This window comes from Mercurialis annua, linkage group LG7, assembly GCF_937616625.2.
Source record: "Mercurialis annua linkage group LG7, ddMerAnnu1.2, whole genome shotgun sequence".
Classification (NCBI taxonomy): Eukaryota; Viridiplantae; Streptophyta; class Magnoliopsida; order Malpighiales; family Euphorbiaceae; genus Mercurialis; species Mercurialis annua.
Window position 1 is genome coordinate 39,406,660 of NC_065576.1, and position 22,921 is coordinate 39,429,580.

General features: G+C 35.7%; 2 protein-coding genes and 1 non-coding gene across 3 annotated transcripts; all 3 read right to left on the bottom strand.

The window, feature by feature from the left end:
• Positions 1–2,542: 2,542 nt before the first annotated feature.
• LOC126657373 (uncharacterized) lies at positions 2,543–4,904 on the bottom strand. The gene is made up of 3 exons (XM_050352046.2): positions 4,333–4,904; positions 3,147–3,992; positions 2,543–3,048 (listed from the first exon to the last, which is right to left on the bottom strand). Exons 1-3 carry the CDS (start codon positions 4,585–4,587, stop codon positions 2,701–2,703), a joined length of 1,449 nt encoding a protein of 482 aa, XP_050208003.1. The 5' UTR covers positions 4,588–4,904; the 3' UTR covers positions 2,543–2,700.
• A 5,084-nt stretch (positions 4,905–9,988) lies between these two features.
• On the bottom strand, positions 9,989–10,095 carry LOC126658901 (small nucleolar RNA R71). Its single transcript, XR_007634468.1, has one exon. It is a non-coding gene; the product is annotated as a small nucleolar RNA R71 (small nucleolar RNA).
• A 6,262-nt stretch (positions 10,096–16,357) lies between these two features.
• LOC126657163 (uncharacterized) lies at positions 16,358–17,915 on the bottom strand. Its single transcript, XM_050351808.1, has 5 exons — positions 17,882–17,915; positions 17,459–17,789; positions 16,989–17,335; positions 16,480–16,916; positions 16,358–16,402 (listed from the first exon to the last, which is right to left on the bottom strand). The coding sequence occupies exons 1-5, from the start codon at positions 17,913–17,915 to the stop codon at positions 16,358–16,360; spliced, it is 1,194 nt and encodes a 397-aa protein (XP_050207765.1).
• Positions 17,916–22,921: the final 5,006 nt, after the last annotated feature.

Sequence of the window (22,921 nt, forward strand, 5' to 3'; positions counted from 1 at the left end):
CCCACTCCGGCGACCACCTCTGATTCCACTATTCTTCCCAATCCAATGGCTTTTGTCGCCGATCTCGTGGCTGTTCCTCCTCCCATTCTGATTGTTTAAAATTCAAATCCCTTCTTTTATTCTTAAGATTATTTTGATTTATTGACTTGAATTACAGGACCTTGCGTCGATCGTACACCATAATATCAACACCACCATATTTTTTTCTTATCTTTTTTTCTGGATCACGTGTTTTAACAGGGAAGGGTATTATAGTCTAACTTCTTATATTAAGTAGTACATTTTGGGTTATGGGAGATTTTTGAAATTTTTTCTTTTCTTTTGAGAGATTTTTGCCAAAATCAAAATGTTGAGGGAAAAATACAACACTATAGCATTTTTAGGGGATTTGTGCAAAAAACCCAAAAAAGATTGGGTTTTTTACACAAATAACTCAAAAGAGGGTTTCATTAATGTTTTTACCTCAGGAAAATTTAATGTGCAACAATCTCCCAAAATAAAAAATTTCTTTTCACAAATCTCCCATAAACTGATTTTAATATGAAACTGGACATTTATGCCCCTTATGCTTAAAGTAACATAGACGAAGCAATTTGGCAGCCGTTGGCGGAGAAGCAGTCTGACAACGGTCGGACGGAGAAGCAGATCAACGGAGAAGTAGTTTGACAGCGGTCCGACGGAGAAGCAGATCGGCAGCGGTTGGCGGAGGTCTAGCAGCGGTTCGGCGGAGAAGAAATTTGGCGGAGGTCTGACAGTGGTCGCGCCGAATTTAGCGTAAGAAGAGAGTTTAACGTCGAGATCTCTTTCAAAGAAATTTGCCCACATTTTTCAGTATTATATTCTATAGAAATGGCTGCAGCTGCTACACCGGCTATGTTGACGGCGGGTTCAGTTTTTCAGAGAATGAATATTGTTCTATTTTAATTGTTTTTGTTTTAATTGATATGTTCTTAAGTCTTTCAAATTGTTTTATATTTTGTGTTTTTATTTATGCTCTTTATATGTTTGATAAAAGTCCTGAATGAAAAAGTGTTAAAACATACAAAATTCCATCTCAGGTTTGCAATTTTTTGAAGTTTGTGTCTGTAAAGAGTTTTCTGGTACATATATCCCATTTGAAGCTCTACTAAATTAATTATTGATCCAATTATATGCAAACAAATCACATTATTCATTCAATCAATTGATTATTGTTATGCAATAGAATGATGACCAAAATGCTTCTGCATATTTGCTTATTTGTGTTGCTGGTTTATATAGTTTCCATTATTGGTCTTGTAGTAATGGCTACATTTGCATGAACTCACTTGTTATATCTCTACTCATACATTTCATTAGGTCAGATTAATTTCATTTACATTTCACGTCACTACCAATTCATTTTTGCTCTTTGTTGCGTAGATGTATGTAGACTTGAAATGTGGAAAAACTCTTCCAAAGGCAAATTATGTAATCAGAAGTCAGAATCAAACTAAATATGTTCATAAGAACTGTACCAAAAAATTCAGTATGTGGTATTATTTCAGGTTCACATACAGTTCACATCAGGTTGCTTTTCAGTTTTATAGACTATCAATTACATTTCACTTAAAAACATATGTTCAATTTTTATAATAGAATATATCTCAAAATTCTTTTTATATAAAATATCAGATAAGATTGTAAAGAGCAGTAAAACAAATTTAATAAAAAAAATGAATTAAAATAGTTCAGTTGATATAGGTTCATATCAGGTTCACATAAGGTTGATTTTTGGTTTTATAAATTATCAAATACATTTTACTTAAAGAGATATTCAATTTGTATATAACATTAAATTTTAAAATGTTATCTATATAAAATGTCAGTTAAGATTGTAAAGAGCACTAAAATAAATTTTATAAAAAAAATGAATTAAGATAATTTAGTTGATATAGATTCATATCAGGTTCACCTCAGATTGATTTTCGGTTTTATAGACTATCAAATACAATACACTTAAAAGAGATATTTAATTTATATATTATACTAAACTTTAAATTTTCTTTATATATAATGTCATTTAAAATTGTAAAGAAAAGTAGATAAATCTTATCAAAAATTGAATTAAACTAATTAGTTGACATAAGTTCACATCGGATTGATTTTCAGTTTTATAGAATGTTAATTACATTTCACTTAAAAATAGTTATTTATTTTTTATAATAGACTATATCTCAAGATCTCTCTATATAATATATCAAATAAAATCGTAAAGAGTAGTAAAATAAATTTTATAAAAAAATGAATTAAGATGGTTCAGTTGATATAGGTTCATATGAGGTTCATATGAAGTTGATTTTTGGTTATAGACAATCAAATACTTTTTTTACTTAAAAGAGATATTTAATTTGTATATTACACTAAATTTCAAAATTTTATCTATATAAAATGTTAGTTACGATTGTAAAGAGTAATAAGACAAATTTTATAAAAAAAAATGAATTAAAATAGTTTAGTTAATATAGGTCCACATCAGGTTAATATTAGGTCAATTTTTGATTTTATAGACTATTCACCGACGACCAACATTTTTCACAAATCTGAACTATAAGCACCACTACTAAAACTAAAAACAGAAGACCAACATATACATGAGTATCCAGATGCATTTCATCAGATAAAAATGAAATCATCAATCTCTTATTACCTTCATCATTTTTAATTTTTCATAACTTTTAATTAAAAGTTGGTGATCATTAAACACAACCGTTTCACAACGCTTAACACTTCGGAAACTTGACTACTAATAAGGCGTTTAAATTCAGAAATTTCAGACTGGATTTTCTTCTGACCAGTAAAAATGAGTTGGAACTTCTCTTCTATAGCGCCTAAATCATTAGATTTATTCCTTTCATCCAAATCATCCGTAACAAGTAATGCCGGACAATAGCCATCTTTAGCACCAACCTCTTTGCTAGATCCAGAACCATCACTAGACTTCCCCTTCCCTTTGAAACTTTTGAAAAAGTCACCTAAAGGAAGGGTTTCCCATTCAGCAAATGTTGGAACAATGGACCGCAGATTCACCTGAAGCATTAAAACCAAATATGAACCTAATATTAACCATTTATGACCACAGATTAATAAAAAAGTTAAACAGAAAATTAATGAAAATAGAGACAAACCTGCTCAGAATAAACTTCATCAAAAAGATCTCTATCAACTGGGATGTAAAAAGGAAAAAAGAAAGCTTGCCACTTCAAAATGCGAGGAATGGCAGCTTCATTGACCAACTGAACAAAGGAATTTTGCACCTTCGGACAACATTCATAAAACCAACAAAGAAACACAAGAGGACAACCTTGAAGACAGTATTTGTAGATGTGTTTAGATTCCCTAAGACTACCCGGACCAAAAACAGCTTTAGTGGACAAAGAATCAAAAGTATATTTAAAAACATCAACACCCCACGGGTAGTCATTCAAGTCATCGGAATCAACAACATCAAAATCTTTTTGAGGAATACTAGCAGTTTTAGGGGAAGCTAACAAAAAGCTATGCAAAAAATGCATAAAAGCAAGTTTGAAACCATCTTCCGGACAATCCCAACGCTTAGACCTAAAAATATCTCGAAGAGTTTGCTTAGAAATAGACTGCGAACCGCCAAAATACTTGTCCAAAATTCCATTAGACACCGTCGGGTAACCATATTTACTGACATTCCCATGACATTTTAAACCCGACACTAAGGCAAACTCCTCAATACCGAATTTCAGCCTATGACCCTCGACCTCAAACCACATCTCAGACTTGTTATATTGCTCGATTTCCCTCAACAACAAACAATGAATAATCTGGTTTTGAACCATAATCTTAGGAATATCGAGAAAATAACCGAAACAAGACTTCCTAAACAACTCTAACTCAAAAGGACTCAAAGTTGATTGTATTTCAGAAATAGTATCGTAGGACATACAAGTATCAATTTTCGAATGAAGTCGATCTTCACGTAAGAGCTTTAACTGCCACAGCTATAAAAATAAATAATAAAACTGTCAGACACCATAAAAACCAAAAATGAACAAAATATGACCTAAAAGTGGACTACATATTGAAATCTAAAATACAACACAAACAATCCTAATGACAATAACAAAGAATTAAAACATAGAATGAAGCAATTTAACAAAACAAACTAAGTATTAGAACCTAAATTGAACCAGATCAGGGGAAAATCAATGAATGACAAAATGAAACAAATAATGATCAAACAGAATCACACATACAAACATATAATCAGTAAATAAACAAACATCATAAAATTAACAAAATCGAAAACCTAAAAATTGAAAATAAAATCAAGAACAGTACCTTAGGACTTCGCCGTTTTGGTTCAGAGATTGAAATCACTTTTTGCTTCTTCTTTGGCTTAGTAATTTCGGTTGCATGTCTCTTTTTGAGAGAAGGAGGAGATTGTCGGATTACTCCTTCACCAGAGACAGATTCTTGTTGAACTTTAGCCTTGACATTGCTTGATTCACCCTTCTTCTTCTTAGAAACCGCTTTCTTCGGTTTCATATTCAGAGCTTTTTTAGGAATCGGTTTTGAAGGACGTGTATGAGCCATTGATAATGATTTAATAACAAAAACAGAGGTTTGTGCTGAGTGATTTTCGCAGATAATGGGAAAGAGAAGATAGTGAGAAAATGGAGTAATGGAGGAAGTGAGGGAAAAAACGTAGAGGAGAAGAGAAAGTGGGGGGGGAAAATTGAGTGTATGAAGTACACTATAGCAATTGTAAAGCAGCTACTATAGACAGGGTTATTTAAGTAACTTGCCTAAGAAAGGGGTAGAGCTGAAAATGGAAAATTAAAAAAGAGGGATTTTTGCTAAAAATATTATGTTGGGTCACTAACATAAACTTTTCAGATTTTGGGGTATATGGTGACATTTTCTCAAAAAGATTTCATGCCCGTTATGCATAATAATAGGTCTAATGGCCATCTTGGATAAAAAAACATAATGGGTCTATACATTTATTAAAAGAGAAACTGTCACTATATACCCCAAAAATTTAAAAAGTTTATGTTAGTGACCCAACATAATATTTTTAGCAAAAATCCCTCTTTTTTAATTTTGCATTTTCAGCTCTACCCCTTTTATTAGCAAGTTACTTAAATAACTCGGCTCTATAGTTGCTGCTCTACGGTTGCTATAGTGTAGTTCATATCCCCCCCCCCCCCCCCCCACTTTCTCTTCTCCTCTATGATTTTTCCTTCACTTCCTCCATTTCTCCACTTTTCTTACTCACACACTCTATTCTCTTCCCTGTAATCTCCGAAAATCACTCACCACAAAATCTCTGTTTTTGTTATTAAATCATTATCAATGGCTCATACACGTAGTTCTTTTGCAAAACCGGTTCCTAAAAGAGCTCTTAATATGAAAACGAAGAAAGCGGTTTCTAAGAAGAAGAAGGGTGAATCAAGCAATATCAACACTGCGTACTGATCCCAACACCACCTACGGCTGCACCACCAACCTGTGGTACCTGCTGCTTCACAATCTATCCCAACACTGCGTACTGATCTTGCATAGCGTCCTGCCCCGCTTTCAATTGAACCTGATTATTCTGCAAAGTAGCAATCCCTGTTAGAAACATCGTGAAGTCAATAGCGTCCAGTTGTGGTTGTGCCGCACATGGTGCCTGAACAGCCACTGCACCACCACACCTTCTGCCTCTACCTCTACCAACTTGGCGTCTTCCAACCAGTCCTCTGCCCGCCCGTCCTCTGCTAGCTTGAACCTCTTGTTCTTGCTGATCAACATAGCGTCATCAACCTCAGCATTCGGCTAAGCTGCAGCACGCGCACAAGTATTCATTTCTAAGAATGTAACAACAAACCTTAATATAGCCACACGGAACACCTAAAGTACAAACATTTAAGGCAACAAAAGCCAACATAACACCCAAAGTAATTCTTAAATAAGGCACAACAGCCAACAATTCACCAAAGTATTAACAGTTTATATTCCAAGGTAAAGCATCAATAAACACATAAGACCAACACTTACACTCCTATAGGTGAAGGTAGAAAGTTTTGAAAACAAAAGATGGCGTTTCAAAAGACAAAACTGAAATCCTAATTCCACAGTAGACCCTATGATAAAACAAAAAACTTACATGCTTAAAGTATTAAACACATAACATGCAAAATTGGCCTTAGTTCGAAACTAAAGCTCTAATACCAACTTTGTCACGACCCGATTTCACAGATCGCGAACGGCGCTAGGGTATGGGTATGGTTGTACCAAAACCTGTAGCTAGCCTCGTGGATAACCTTATATAAAATAAAACTGCAAGAAAAACACTGCTCGGGGGCAACCGAGACTCCAACTTAAGTCTAGCAGTTTATACAACAGTTATGATATCATACATTGATATTGACACGAAACTATGAATCATGCCTCAAATATCATAATCTAAAATAACATGCCAAAGTAATAATAAAACAATCGGACCACTTCGACAAATTCCAAGTATTATAATATAAAGACAACTAGTTCTACTGTGGTCTAAGAGTTTAAAACAATATACTAGTTTTATTAACATAAAAACCTCCGAGGAAATCAAAGAATCGGAGTCGACCAGCTTTCAAATCATGAACCTGGAAAATTGGGAAAACAACAGGGTCAGTTATACTGAGATGTTTTCATAATGCTATTTACAGATTTTTAGATCAATACAAAAAAGAAAAATATAATCAGACCACCCAACGTATCGAATCAAACAAATTGCTAACAATATCTACAAACCAAAACAAGGAAATAGAGCCACTAACCTTGAGATAGATTAAACACTATCCAAAAGGATAACCCCAAAATAAAACAGATCCAAATCAGCCTATGAATCAAGGAAACGATAGCAAATGAATACACAATCCAAACGAAGGCTAAACCAATGATTAAACCTTAATAGAATGATAAAAATACTTACTAATGATCACCAAAGGCTTAGGAATCAATAGGAGATGATAATCTGAGTGTAGTGGCCGATTTAGGGTTTTAGAGAAGTGTAAAATCAGTTTAGGTCAAATAAGGGGTCCATTTATAGAAAATCAGTAAATTGAAAAGTGCACGCATCGTGCCCGGTACACGCTTATCGCGCCCGCGATACATGAATCGCGCCCCCGATCTAGGTATGTCGCGCCCGCATAACTTTTCCGCCTCCGATGATAAATTTGAATTTTGAAAATGAAATCGAGGTCGCTCCAAACTCCGAGACTAAACCCAAGACATCTTCAAACACATATAAAAAGGTTTGGAACCTTCAAACCAGAAATCTAAGTGATCGAATCACTCGAACGAACCCCAAGGTATATGATAGGTTAAACGAAACTAGTCGAAAAAAATACGGGGTGTTACAGCCTTAGTGTCGGGTTCAAATTGTCACGGGAATGTCAATAAATATGGTTACCCGACAGTGTCTAATGGAATTTTGGACAAGTATTTTCGCGGTTTGCAGTCTATTTCTAAGCAAACTCTTCGAGATATTTTTAGGTCTAAGCGTTGGGATTGTCCGGAAGATGGTTTCAAGCTTGCTTTTATGCGTTTTTTGCATAATGATAGGAGTAAAATACTCCTATGTTTCTAGGTGTTTTCCGTATTGCTTCCACTTGTTTTGCCACGCTTTTCGGTTATTTCGGTACCTTATTGCGTGTGTGTGTGTGTGTGTGTATTGTAGGTGAAATGAAGAAAACGGAGTCTTTTGGGCCTAAATGAAGTTAGACTCAACAAATCCGAGAAGGCTAAGTAGTGGATCAAAAAGATGGCAAGAACGCATGTGAAAATCTGACCTGCACTAATTGATGAATTTGAACCAGCTAGAAGCTTTAAATGAATTTGTGTAGACATCCGGAGCTTTCCAACGGTTCAAGAATCAGCCCATTTGGAGGTGTCTACGAGGAGTTATGAAGATTTAAAGTCAGCGATTCTGCGGAGATTTTTCCATCGAGCTCCTAGAGCTCGATCGAGCTGCCTTGCTCGAATCAAGCCTAAACCCTTCGCACCTTGAGCTCGATCGAGCTCTGAGATGGTTAATGAAGGAGCCCGATCGAGCTCCACCTGAAGACACATGGGATTTGGATCTTTTTCATGCTAAAAGACAAGGTGGACCCATTCCGGATTTGGCCCAACACACCTAGGTACTAGGAACTTTATTTCCTCTTTTGTGAGCCATATATAAGGCCTTTTATCTCTATTTTAGGTTATGAATCATTCTAGACAAATTATTCTATTTGGCACTTTTGAATATTCTTCTAGTTTTAGAAATCCTAGGGCTTTTGAGCCATCTTCTACATTTTTTCAATTACTCCATTGTTGAATGCTTGAGTTTTTCTATTATTCTCATTTATTATTGAAGTATTATCTTATTGAATGTTATTGGCTTGGGTTTCTACAAAGGTAATTAGATATATCTCTCAATGACTTATTGTTCTTATTGCTTGATGTTTGTTGATTTAGCCATGGTTGGCTAAATCCCCTTGTTTGGGGGTTGAAATGAAGTTCAGAGATGTATGATTTGGGTTAGGGTTTGGGCTTTTTGTTGTTGTTCTAATTGATTTCCCTAATGCTTGTTTTAGATTAGCTACCTAAAGCATGATTCTAGGTTGTTTAACACTTTGAGAGAAGGTTAATTAATTGGATAGATCAATTAGGATCCTAATTAATGACACCATGAGAGTGGGTTAGAAATTAGGAAACCTTAGAGTGGATTGTTAATCGCCAATTGGCTTGTTAATCGTGCTTAGTGCCACGAGAGTGGATTAGGCTTGGTTAGTTGGCTTGTTTGTGATTTTATAACTCCTTGAGGCTCGAGAGAGCGGGAGTTATGTTTTAGGAACGCTCGGTTCACTTGTTGAAGCCCTAGACCTGAACAATTGATTGCATGACCTAAGCGTAGTTTCGACCTCCAAACCCCTTTATTAATTGAGTTATCCGTAATTGTTTAAGCGCTTTAGTCTTCTAGAATTGTTGATTAATTGTTAATTGAAAGTTTTGTTTTAGTTAATTGTTATTGTTAAATTGATACTTGAATTCAAATACGATTGTTTATTGTGCTAAACGAATTGAATCGCAACTAAATTTCATTCTCATCAATCGCTATAGATTCACTCCTCGTGGGATCGATTCCGACTTCCGGATTATTACAAGTTGCGCTTTTAGCCAAAAAGTTTTTGGCGCCGTTGCCGGGGTGTGACGAGTGTTTATTGATTGATTGAAATTAGTTATTATTCGGTCGAGTTAGCTCTATTTTCTGTTTTTATCACTTTTGTTATTTTTGCTTCTTTCCGGATTTACGCGTGGTTTGTTTGTTGTTGTTTGTGTAGGAAATCGACTATAGTGTATGCACAATACACGAAGGGCCAATCTTCCGCTAGAACCGTTTCAAGACAACCTCGGGAGATTTGAAAGAAGTGTGAGAAGGGAGAATCGTATACCCGTTATCATGGAACATGGTGATGATAACTATGAGGAAGAGCATTATCACCCTCAAGACGATGGAGTGAGGCAACATCCGCCTCCTCCACTCGATGAGAGAAATCGGCAAGAGAAACAAGGGGACAATCACCCTCAAGTTCAAGGCCATCAAGCACAAAGACAAACTTTGGGGGATTTCTTCCTCCCGGATGTGGATAATGCTACCTATGGGTGCTTTGCAAGACCGGTCACCGCGGCTACTTTTGAAATCAAGCCTAGCACGATTCAACTCCTAGAGAATCGGTGCCAATTCTTTGGGTTACCAAGTGAGGATCCGAATGAACACATAGCCAAGTTCTTGGGAGTGTTGGACACGTTCAAGCTCCATAATGTCACCGCCGATCAAATCAAGCTTCGGATGTTTCCATTCTCACTAAGAGATAAGGCTAGCTTGTGGCTTTGATCATTACCTAATGCATCAATCCACAATTGGCGGGATCTTGCTCAAGCTTTCCTTCACAGGTACTTTCCGATGGGGAGAACCGCAAAGTTGACAAAGGACATCATTGATTATTACCAATATGAGGGGGAATCTCTCTATGAAACTTGGGAGAGGTTCAAGGATCTCCAAAGGCACATACCTCATCATCAACTTGTAAGGGAGCATGTGTTTCAAATTTTCTATAATGGTTTTGGTGAGATTACAAGATCTACCATTGATTCGGCCGCGGGAGGTTCTTTGATGCAAAAGACGCTTGATGAGGCTAATGAGTTGATTGAAAAATTGGCTATGGTGAGTAGCACTTGGTCCTCGGAAAGGAGAAGACCACCGGCTCAAAAGGCATTAATGACGCTTGATCAATCCAAGGAGTTTGAAGCAATGAAAGCTATGAATGCCTCTTTGCAAAGTCAAGTTGATGCCTTGAAGAAGCAAGTGGCTCCACGGAATGCTCCGGTTGCGTATGTCCAAGTAGGTTGTGAGCATTGTGGTGTGAACTGTCGGAAACAAAAAAAAATCAGAGTTGTTTAGGTGAATTAGAGAAAAAGATGTGAACTTTGGAACAGAAAGATTCGATATTTTTGTTGTAAGAAAATTAAATGAGTTTGGTGTGGGAGAAACTTACAATTATTTTGTGCGGTGGAGAGAGGCTTTGAATGATGTAGTTTGTCAGTGTGAGAAAAATCAGTTTTGTACTAATTTAGTGGACACATGCAAAAGGGCACATGGTTCAGGTTAGGTGGGTGGAACAATTATTTCTGAATAAAGGATACATAAATAGGAATAAAGTAACAAAAGATCAATTCATAAGTAATTTTAAATGTTATTAGGTCAAATTAACCACAATTTGCGTTTTTACAGAAACATCCGTAATTTGGATTTTTTTTATTATCAAAAAGGCCCATCTGATATAGAAAATATTAATTAAATATAAATTTTAAACCTAATTAATTTTAATTTAATAATTAAACATAATTTAAATTCTATTTAACACTAATCAAATGCAATTAAAATTAATTAAACCTAGACTTAATTTCCATCGGAAACCAATGCTGCCGCTCTATGATCGAAATCTGCCACACGAGCTATGCTCCTCGTCTCAAACTTCGAACAATAGTGGGGCTGGAGGTGTACGACGGTAGGCGGATGGTGGATGAAAGGACGAACGGTGGACGGCGAAAGAAGAAGAAGAAGAAGAAGAAGAAGAAACAAGAAACAAGATCATTAAGTTTTTATTAAAAACTAAAATGATTGATAAATTTTAAAAATTATGAAGATGTTTAAAAATAATCAAGGATAAATTTAAGAGATAAATAAAATATTAATGATGCTTTTGAATTAGTTTCATTTTTATATGGAGAGTGTAACTCACTCGCGGTGTTGAGATTACTGGGGTGATTTGATGCAATTTAACATAATTGGAGATCTGTTTGACCCAAAAGCTTCAAAAAATATATATTAATATTTTGTGCCAAATTCAAGGGGTGAATTAATCTTTTATTCAAAAATACAGATCCTATTCTATTAGAGTTTTCTTCTCCCAAACAAAACCGTTTGTATTTTTTTCCAAGTGATGTTAATGATTTATTTTTATCATTGATCTTTTTTTTATCATAGAATTACTATAAATTATGTGTTAGCGGGGATTAATTAAAATCAATTTTTTATTCATTTAAATCAGCCAAACATCAGGTTGCAGAGAGTCCGGGTCAAACCCCCAACCTCACGCACATAGAGTCTTACCAACTAGACTAAGTGCTCAAGTGCTATATTGGCGGTAATTCATAAATATATAATAAACTGTCAAATTTATCCTCAACTTATTTGTTTTTAATTGATTAAAATTCACCGATGAACAATGTATTTAATTCAATTTTATATATTTCTTTTACTGCAAATGACGTGTCTTATTGATATAAAATCGACTAGTAAGAGTCTCAAATCTAATCACGATCAGATTAGATAATTATAGTAAAAAAGGACATTCTAGCTACATAAAGTGTCATAAAAAATGACCTACTACATCAAATAGTGGCGGATCCAGAAATGTTTTATAAAATGAGTTAGATTATTTCGAAAATTTGTAAGATGAATAACATGGAAAAAATATAAATCTTAAGGTGGACAGTGATATAAATTTCAAGACGGAAAAATTATAATATTAATTTATAAATTTATATTTTTTTCAAAGATTCAAAATAATAAGGTAATCAACTGCCCACCATAAACTCTTTGTAGGTCCGCTCCTGACATCAACCGAAAAGAACTAGATTCATACACATATCAAGTTAAATGGATATACAACAAAAAATCATAGATCTATTACAAATCAAGCTGTATAAATTCTAAATTAATAAATTAATTCTATAAGAAAATGCAAAAGTATATCCGGCTTGAACGATCTATTTATTGTGGGCACTATCAAGCGATATACAACTCGACATATCTTATAAAATTTATTTATTTAGAGAAGAACAAAATTCATGTAGGGTACATAGATTAAACATTAGAAAGAAAGAAAAAAACACTAAAACTACTGATATAAGGTAAAAACCATTTATTTGTTGTTGGAATAGAAAAATGTAGAGGTGAGAAGGTGATTTTTAGTAAAAAAGAAAGAAGGAAAAAAAAACCTACCTCCCACCATAAAAGAGTTAATAATATGGTTATGGTTTGTTGAGAGAAAGAAGGTGAGAAAGAGAAGTGATGAGAGAAGCAATTTTTTTAAAAATTTTATGTATGAGCCAATAATTAAAAATAGACTAAATTTTTTAAAAATTAAAGATGAAATCAGCTAAAAGATATGTCAATTTTATTTTATAGTCAGTTGGGTTAATATATTTTATGTCTTTTATTAAAAGTTTGGTTTGTCTTTGTATATGAGGAGTTTATGGGTTAATGACAATTGTATGTCTCTTTTACTAATTATTTCTCAAATTGCCCTTTAAAATAAAAAAATTATTATTTAGTGTCTTTCAGACCGCGGAACTGTTTAGCGGTTTGTGTAAACCGCGGAACATTTCCGCGGTCTAGCTTACGTGGCTCCTCGCTGACCAGTTAGGGAGGAGCCATATGGGCAAAGCAAACCGCGGAACACTTCCGCGGTTTGCTTTGTCCAACGTGGCAATCCGCTCCCTGGCTGCACTGATTGGGAGAAAATTCTCCCAATTATTTGATTTATTTTTAATGATTGGGAGAAAAACCGCCCAATCATTTAAAAAAAATTAAATTAATATTTTTATTTATTTAAAAATAAAAAAAATTCATTGGTTGAAAAATTTTACGTTTTAATTGTTGAATTTTTTAAATTTAAAACGTTTGAATTAGTTAATTTTTTTAATATTCTACAAAAATAAATTTATAAAATACTACAAGATAATTATATTAACAAGTATTCAAATGTAATTTATACTTCATAACAATAACATATTTAATAAACAAAAAACTACAAATAAAAAAAATATTACTACATTAGATAATAATGTTCAAAGTATAAAAAAATCACTGAGGAGTCCTATCGTCATATCTGCTAGTGACTGGGAGGTTCGAGCGCAAGTTGTTTCTGTTACGGTTCGCCCGACGGCCTGTACTGATGGTGAGGTAATGTCGACCTGGGCGACCATCACCATCTCCCCCTCCTGCATCGGCGTCCTCGTCGTCGTCTCCGTCGTCACCCTGCTGGTCCTCGGGAATGGCCGTACTCGTCGTGGCTGGTGGCGGGGTAACAAATTCTTCTTGTTGGCGGAACATCATAGCCTCCATGCTGTCTAGACCTAACCAACTGCTACCATGTGACAGAAAGTCTATAGTCCCAGGTGTCTTTGGAAGTCCCTGTGAAGCTGGAAAGTCCTGTGTACCCTGTGTAGGCTGATCCCACTGCACCTGAAAAGGAGGCACCGTAGGTGGTACATAAGCAGGCGGCGGTGGAACAAAAGGTGAAGAAGGTCCTGGTGGCACTGGATATGAACATGATCCCTGAAAATAGTGATGTGCCGAATCCCCGTAAAACTGGCCAGATGAAGAAGGAGGACCCGATGAAAAGGGTGGCGGTGCAGAGCTGGACCCCGCGTAATAGTAATGTCCTCTGAAAGGATGTAAAACCATTGGGGGAGGCATAGGATCGGTCGGACGCTGAGGTGCTGCAGGGGGATGACGCCGCTCTCGCCGTCGATGTCGTAGTGTAGTCGGATCTATCGGCGCGTCAGGTATGACTGGTAGTCGATGCGGTGGTTTAGAAGGCTCGATAGGGGGCGATGTAACATCACGTCGGTCCTCTCTAGTGCCTCTCTGTGTGCTGGCTGCGAACCGCCGAAGCTCAGTGTCAACAGGAGCATCCCTACGTACACGCTCCAGAAAATAGGCCTGTAAATAAAGATATAATACGTTAAAAAAAGTAGGACATTAACCCATAATTTGACATTGATAAATTAATTGAAAAACATATAATTTAAGAAAATACCTGTGCTCCGACCTCAGCGCCCTGTCGTGTGATCCAGCGACGCGTGACATACCGAAACCAATCCATATACTCAGAATGGTAATGAGGTGGGTCCTGGAGGGGCTGTTCTGAAATTACAAACCGGAGCCTGTCGTCCCACACACGAATGTAGTAAGAGTGTGTCTGGATCCAAGATGAGCTGCTGTTCAGGATAAGGGTGTGTAGTGAGTGGTCCTGAAGTGGGGCGTCTGGAATACCCAGTTGCAATCCGAACTGCTGCAGAACTCTGTCTATCTGGTGCCACTCCACAATATAAAAATAGATAAGTGGGATTGTGGCCCGCCAAAAAGCGCGCCCATCCAAACAATACGCTGGGAGAGTGTCCAGCATATCATTAGTGTACGGCTGCCAGATAAACTGCATGTATAAAATATATTTAGTATTAAAATATTCCCACAATAAGCTATTTAACATACGAGAAAATAAAACCGAAACATAATTTCTTTCATCTTTGTAGCGAGACGTGTCAAGCCGAACACGGATGTCAGGCAGCGAGTGTCGGGCCGCACGGCTGGCGTTTCTCCGGCCTCCGCATCTGTTATTAAAGAACAACAACACATTAACAGTCAAATTTTATGAAATAGAATAAAATTAAAAAATATTAAACAACAGTAAAACACACATGTCGCCCAGTGGTAGATGTGGTGAAATAGTGGGATCGGCAAGAGCGGGAGCAATAACTCTAAGTCGGTCCAACGCCTACAACTGCAGTATCCACAACGCCCCGCCCATGTTGCGGTGATTCTGAGACCGCAACGAACATAGGCAAAGCTCGCGATATAAGTAAGCCAGTGTCAGTGAAGCACAATCCTGTGATAGCGAGCAAGAGATACGGTCGTGTGTACCGATGGACAAGCTCGTCAGTCGCCTGGTCTGGTAACGCACTGAAGTGGGGGAAACTCTATAGGATCCAAGAAGTCCGGACTGTGGAATTTGCAGGCTTAACAGGACATCTGCTCGCAGGAATCCCCAAAACCCTCTCTGCCACTGCAGCCCAATCATGTACAATACCCCCTGTAACAGCATGACCGTCAACTGGTAGTCCGGTCTGAATGGCCACGTCCTCTATGGTAACCATGCACTCTCCGCCGGGTAAGTGAAAAGTGTGGGTCTCCGGCCTCCACCTCTCCACAAGGGCTGTGATCAGCTGCATGTCAGCGTAGTAGTGAAGCATAGCAAAACAGCCTGCAAATCCAGTAGGCTCGATCATCGGCCGAATACGGTGGTCCAACTTAGCGAACGGCAGAACAGCGCTCCTTCTAGTCGTACAGCTAGTGCGAGACAGAAATCCCTCATCAGATCCCTGAAAAAAATAAACATTAAGTTAGTTCGAAAATTAAATTATGTTGCAAATGTAACTGTTGAAAAAAAAATTAAGATGAAAACGTAAGTTACCGTGCCATCCCAGACATCCTGAGAGATATGATCATGCTGTAAAAAAAGTAGCGCCGGTCTTTCAGGACCCGGCTGCATGTGATCGTGAGCAGCTGCCATGGCTGCAATTTTTTCAATACAAATTATTAAACAATTAAATCATAATAAATCTTACAGTGTCGCACTGGGTCAAGATATTGAATACCTTCTGTGCCACGTTGAACTGTGAAGCTGTATGAGTCTTTGACTTATTTTCCCAAATCTCAATTCTGTGTACACAGATTGGAGACCACATGAAACCGGATGCCAACCACATTTTGTAGTCGTTCACATGCTTAATGAATACAAAGTTGACCTTGTTAAATATTGCTTCCAACATGGCTGTGATAGGGAGCCCCCGAATGTTCTTTAACATCGCGTTGACCGACTCAGCGTAATTTGTTGTCATCACACCATGCCGCATTCCAGATGTGTCGCCGCTCATGCTCCATTTTGTAACATCAAGGCGGTTAAGATACGCTAACCCTCAGATGAATCTGCCTCTATCAATGACATGTACCGATCTCTTTTATGCTCTTGGTATGCGCGTCCTACACGTCGATTAAATCGTTAATATTTTCCCATCAACCAAAAATTTATTTATTATATTAAATGTCAAGAAAATTACCAGTTTTTTCAGCAAGCTTCTTGAGATATTTTTTCTTGAAGGCGTTGTGGAAAAGTTGCTCACTAGGCGTCTAATACACCACTTGTGGGTATCACCCGCCCACTCAGGCCCCTCCATGGCACTCATAATACCGGAGCCTCGATCAGATATGATACACACCTTTCGCTCACCCAAAACATACCTCTTCAACATCCTCATGAAATACCTCCAGGATGCGGCAGTTTCCGACTTCACAATGGCAAAAGCTATCGGCATGATGTGATTGTTCCCTTCAATTGCAGAAGCAATCAGCAAAGTCATTTCGTATTTTCCATATGTGTGGGTACCGTCGATGTACACCACAGGCTTGCAATACTGAAAACCCTTCATCACTGGCTCGTAAGTCCAAAACATATGCTTGAAAGTTCTGAATTGTGAATTGTTTTCAATTGGTGTACCTGTGCATACACCGTTATTAGTAATTATTAAATCAGAAATATTTTTAATAGTCGAAATTTTTAAAAAATTACCGGTAGCATGCCAGACTGTCCTGGGATTAGCAACGGTGACATTCGTCATAAAATTGCAAATCTCCTTGAAAGAGTCGTCCCATTCTCTGAACATGTTTGCAATGGCCTTTTTCTTGGCATACCAAGTTTTTTTATATCCAGGCCTAACTCGCAGTTTTTGAAAAATCCCCTCTCGAAGCGTTTTAATCCTAATGTCACGTTGCAATTGCGTGTCGATGTGTTCAGCTATCCGTCGCGCTCTTAAATTGCGATGGTCTTGGTTCATTGATTGGCCGCTACATTGGTGGGGGCCGTTATATCTTGTTATCATCCAATCTGTCTCGCCTTTTAAAAGCGACGCACGCAACCTGCAATTGCAAGTGTCAATGTTCACACACACAAGAACTATTATTTTACCAGTTGTTCGACTGCTCTTGTATTCTTTATTAGTTGCAATGTGATAACTCGTTGCACATGTCGGGACAATATACCTCGAACTAAAAACCATCCCCAATTCAAACTCTTTGCCAGCTTCCCATATTGCATTTTCTTTAGGCCACAGATTCATATTGACACGCATGTCGTCAACATTCTGATGCGTGTACTCATGAGGAAGGCGCGACTCAAAATGATCTGTATTTTGTTCCGACTCACCACCGACATTCTTACCATGGGTGCCATCTCCATTCTCACCACCAATGTCATCATCATCATCATCATCCTCGTTGTCATCAGCAACGGCCTCGTAGAAGTGCTCTTCTTCCTCATCTTCATCACTAAAATCATCACCATCGTCTACATCCGCATAGTCGTCACAGTCGTCTACATCCTCAAACTCACACGTACTTGAGATAACGGATTGTACACAATATAAAACTCAAGTACCCTCATTTATGGCGTCCGCGAAACATTACGCCACATTGCGTCCATGTGAACATCTGTCTCCATAGGAAAACTGTAATACCCCGTAGAACTATTAGTGTTTATTTTCGCTAGTGTCCAATTTTAATTGATTAGGACCTCGAAAATAGTGAATAAATTCACGTGACGAATTTATACGTGCGAAAATGTGATTTGCTATGTGTTTGCCTTAAATGTGATTTTTGGCAATTTTACGTGTTAAAAGTGAATTTTGCGATTTTTCACTAAAAACCGTAAAAATAATTATTTTAAATATTTTTAAAGGCCCAAAAATATTTTAACTCAGCCCGTATGATATGATTTAATGTTTTTGAGTGTTTGAGAAAGTTAAATTATTTTGCCCCTAGAGTTCGAATTATTTACAAGAATGCCATAATGGCAAACTTGTAAATAATTGAAACATGATTTAATATCTAGATATTTTCCTACATAAGCTTGGTGCCCAAGCAATGCATTGTCTTCTTCATTTTCTTGTGGGTGCCGAATACACCATAACCACAAACACCAAGTTTTATTCTTTGATTTTCTCTCAAAAAGTTCTTCACGAAAATTGTCGGGAATATTGCGTAGATCGTGTATGTGTATTTGCATGTTGAATCAAGGTATAATTTCAAGCTCAAATCTTAGTTTTTAGTTGCTGATGTTGGTTAAGTGTTAGAAACATGCATAGGATGGTTTATATGTGATGTTTGATGGATAATTAGTTGGTTTTAATTGCTAGTTTAATGGGTTTCGGTTTTAAATAATTTTTCCGTGAAAATTAAATTATTTATTTTAAATTTCTGGGCTGATCTATATGTTGAGTTTTAAATATGCTCTAAAGTGAAATTTTTATGGATTAAAAATATTAATTAATTCGGGTGTTAATTTAATTAGTTGGGTTTCGATTTTTAATTGTTTTAAAGCTCAAAAATAGCTTAAAAATGGTAAATAAAGGGATTTTTAATTTCTGGAAATAATTTTATTTATGGATGAGTTATATTTGTGGTTGATGTTAATTAAATGTATAATGGTGAATTTTTAGCGGTTTAATAATCGGGTTTTGATTTTAATAACTCTATTCGGCTAAAATTGTTTAAAAAGGGTATTTATGTCATTTTTAATTTCTGGGCAGAAATTATTTATGAAAAATTTATGAAATATGTTTGATAATTAATTGTGGAGTTTAAATGATTTTTGTGAAGTGTTTTGACGGATTAATAGTCGGTTTTGATTATTAATTGTTATTTTCGGTTTTAATGGTTAAAATAATGGAAAATATTATTTTAATATTTATGGGCTGTTGTTTTTACGAGATAAAAATTAAAAATGTATTTGAAAATGATTTTGATGAATTTCGGTGTTAAAATGGCTTAAAATGGATTTTTAAGCGTTTTTAGCGTTTTTGAGTTTTCCGGCCAAAACCACCGGAATACGGTAACCGGAGTATGAGCAGAGGGGATAGACCATGTTGGCTCAGTCCTAAACTCAATTGGCAGCAGTTAGTGCCGAAATGTTTTTGGCAGAAAATAAGGGGGGCCGAGCCCCGGGTCAAAAATATTTTACGGAAAAAATATTTTTGGATATTTTTGAATTGTGATATGTTTGTTGATATTTTCTAAAAGTATATTTTTAGAAAATTATGTGAATTGAATGTGTGCTAGAATTATATGGAATTATAATTCTATGTCTATTTATTGAAATAAATAAACTATATGGTGTATCGTATAGAAATATGATGACGCGGAAATAGATAGTCGGAATCAATTTGGTTTGTGATTATGTGGTTTATATGGTTGAGTCGGTCTAGAGTATATCCTAGAATTTAGAGTTATTACATTTATTAATGTTTAATCTCTAAATTAGATCCAGCGAGTTTTGTCGCGGAAACCGGCGAGCAAAGGTTTTGAATATTCGACGGGTGATATTTTATTATGCATTTCACTATGCAGGCCATTTCATTGTGGACTTAACTGCATTTCACTATGCAGACCATTTCATTATGGATTTAACTTCATTTTATTATGCAGGCCATTTCATTATGGACTTAACTGCATTTCATTATGCAGATGCGTTCATCGCATTTTATACTCGTGCAATCGCTCGGACTTTCGCACAACATTCCCATATTATATATTATCAGAGTTTAAGCGTTATAATAAAATATAAAGCATAAATAAGTCCAACGACTACTAAGGTATCATCGTTCATTATTCTAGCTACTGCAACTCTAGACACATAAAGGAAAGGTCATTCTAACTTTATTCAAGTCAGGGATTTCCGGAACAAGAAATTGGAAATCCACACCTCAAACTACTCGCCTGTAAAAATTATAAATTCAACGGGGTCAGTTATAAAAACTGAGTGAATGCGTACAACATGTACTAATAAACATTAATATGAAACCAATGCATTCCAGATTACCGATTCATATGAAACCCTAAACTATGATTCATGTTTCTATATGCTTTCAAAACAGGAAACATAAATATTCCACATCATTTCACCACATTACGGGTTAACCTTTATTTGTCATGGCCGTATTTATTCATTTCTTTTTGTACTCTAGCCTGTCAAATCTGATCAATTATCTTTTACGTATGTGAAGGTCTTTAGACTCTTCCACCATACAACTGATTTCGGCAGTACATATATACCGTCGCCATTTCACTTTTTTAATAAAAGGTTCAACCTCTCAGATCTCGGCAGTTTCTCTTTACTGCCTTTGATCGTCTATATTCCGTTACCTCTGAAGATCTGTTCATACAGAGTCTAGGCCGTCGCCTGACTTCCAGGGCGTCGCCAGGATTCACACAGCACATTCACATGCAACCCATTCTAATATGCAATATCGGTGATCACACAGCACTATAGCCGCCCAATAGTAAGCATGTTTCAATGAATATTAATCGATTTCAAAACTATGTATAATAGTTCATGCGATTTAAATTCAAAATAAAATAAAGCATTTGCAAATCATGTAAAGCAGTTCGCAATATTTTTAATACTAATATTTAGCAATATAAGTTGTAAATACACTCACAGTACTCGCTTATTCCAAATTTAAAAATATCACCCGTCGAATATCAAAACCTTCGCTCGCCGGTTTCCGCGACAAAACTCGCTGGATCTAATTTAGAGATTAAACAATAATAAATGTATTGACTCTAAATTACAGGATAAACTCTAGACTGACTCGATCAAATAAACCACATAATCACATAACCAAATTTGATTCCGACTATCTCTTTCCGCGTCATCGTATTTCCACACGATACACTCTATCCACAATAGTTTATTTAATCCATAAATAAACATAGAATTATAACTCCATATAATTCTAACACATATTCAATTCACACCATTTTCTAAAACACACTTTACAAAAATATCAACAATATACCACAATTTAAAAATAATCAAAAATATTTTTCCGTAAAATATATTTATACCCGGAACTCGGCCGCCCTTATTTTCTGCCAAAATCATTTCGGCACTAACTGCTGCCAACTGAGCTTAGGACTGAGCCACCATGCTCTATCCCCTCTGCTCATTTTCTGGTCACCGTATTCCGGTGGTTTTGGCCGGAAAACTCAAAAACGCTAAAAACGCTTAAAAATCCATTTTAAGCCATTTTAACACCGAAATTCACCAAAATCAATTTAAAATACATCTTTAATTATTATCTTGTAAAAACAGCAGCGCATAATTTTTAAAATAATATTTTCCATTGTTTTAACAATTACTACCAAAATAACCATTAATAATCAAAACCGATTATTAATCCGTCAAAACGCCTCAATTAAATCACTTTAATTCCATAAATAATCATCATATATATTTCATAAATATTTCATGAATAATTTCTGCCCAGACATTAAAATGATGAAAATACCCTTTTCAAACAATTTTTACTGAATAAACAATTATCAAAATTAAACCTGATTAACAAACCATTAAAAATTTACCATTAAACATTTATTCATCATCAACCCAACATCTAAATAAAACATAAACCAATTTATTTCCAGAAATTTAAAATCAATTGATTTACCCATATTTAACGATTTTTAAGCTTTTAAAACCATTAAAAATCGGAACCAAACAATTAAATTAATACCCGAAATGTTTAACATTTTTAATCCATAAAAATCACACTTTAAAGCATATATTAACCTCATCATTTAGATCAGCCTAGAAAATTAAAATAAATAATTTAATTTCACGGGAAAATCTATTTAAAACCGAAACCCATCAAACTAGCAACTAAAACCAACATCAAACAACAATTTTAAACCATCCTAAGCATGTTTCTAAAACTCAACTGACATTAGCAAATAAAAGTAAGGTTTTGAGCTTTGAAATTCACCTTGATTCCACATGTAAATATAGATTAACAATCTACACAAGTTTCTCGACAACTTTCGTTAAGAAAATTTTGTAAGAAAATGGAAGAATAAAGTTTAGTGTTTTGATCTATAGAGTATTCGGTACCCACACCAAATGGAGATGAAGATTGAATTACTTGGGCACCAAGATGTCTAGAGAAAATATCTAGATATTATAGTTCATGATTCATTTATTTACAAGTTTGCCATTATGGCATTCTTGTGATTAAATCGAACTCTAGGGGCAAAATAAATTCAAGTTTCTAAAATATTCAAAAATATTAAATCATATCATATGGGCTGAATTAAAATATTTTTGGGTCTTTAAAAATATTTAAAATAATTATTTTGACGGTTTTTAGTGAAAAATCGCAAAATTCACTTTTGACACGTAAAATTGCCAAAAGTCAAACTTAAGGCAAAACACACTCCAAACCACATTTTCACCCTTATAAATTCATCTCGTGAATTTATCAACTATTTTCGAGGTCCTAATTAATCAAAATTGGACACACACGAAAATAAACACTAATAATTCTACGGGGTATTACATTCACCCCTCCTTAAACAAAATTTGTCCTCGAATTTTCAAAACACACTATTACCTTGAGCAAACAAGTGGGGATATCGTTTCCGTATATCCGCCTCTGTTTCCCACGTACATTC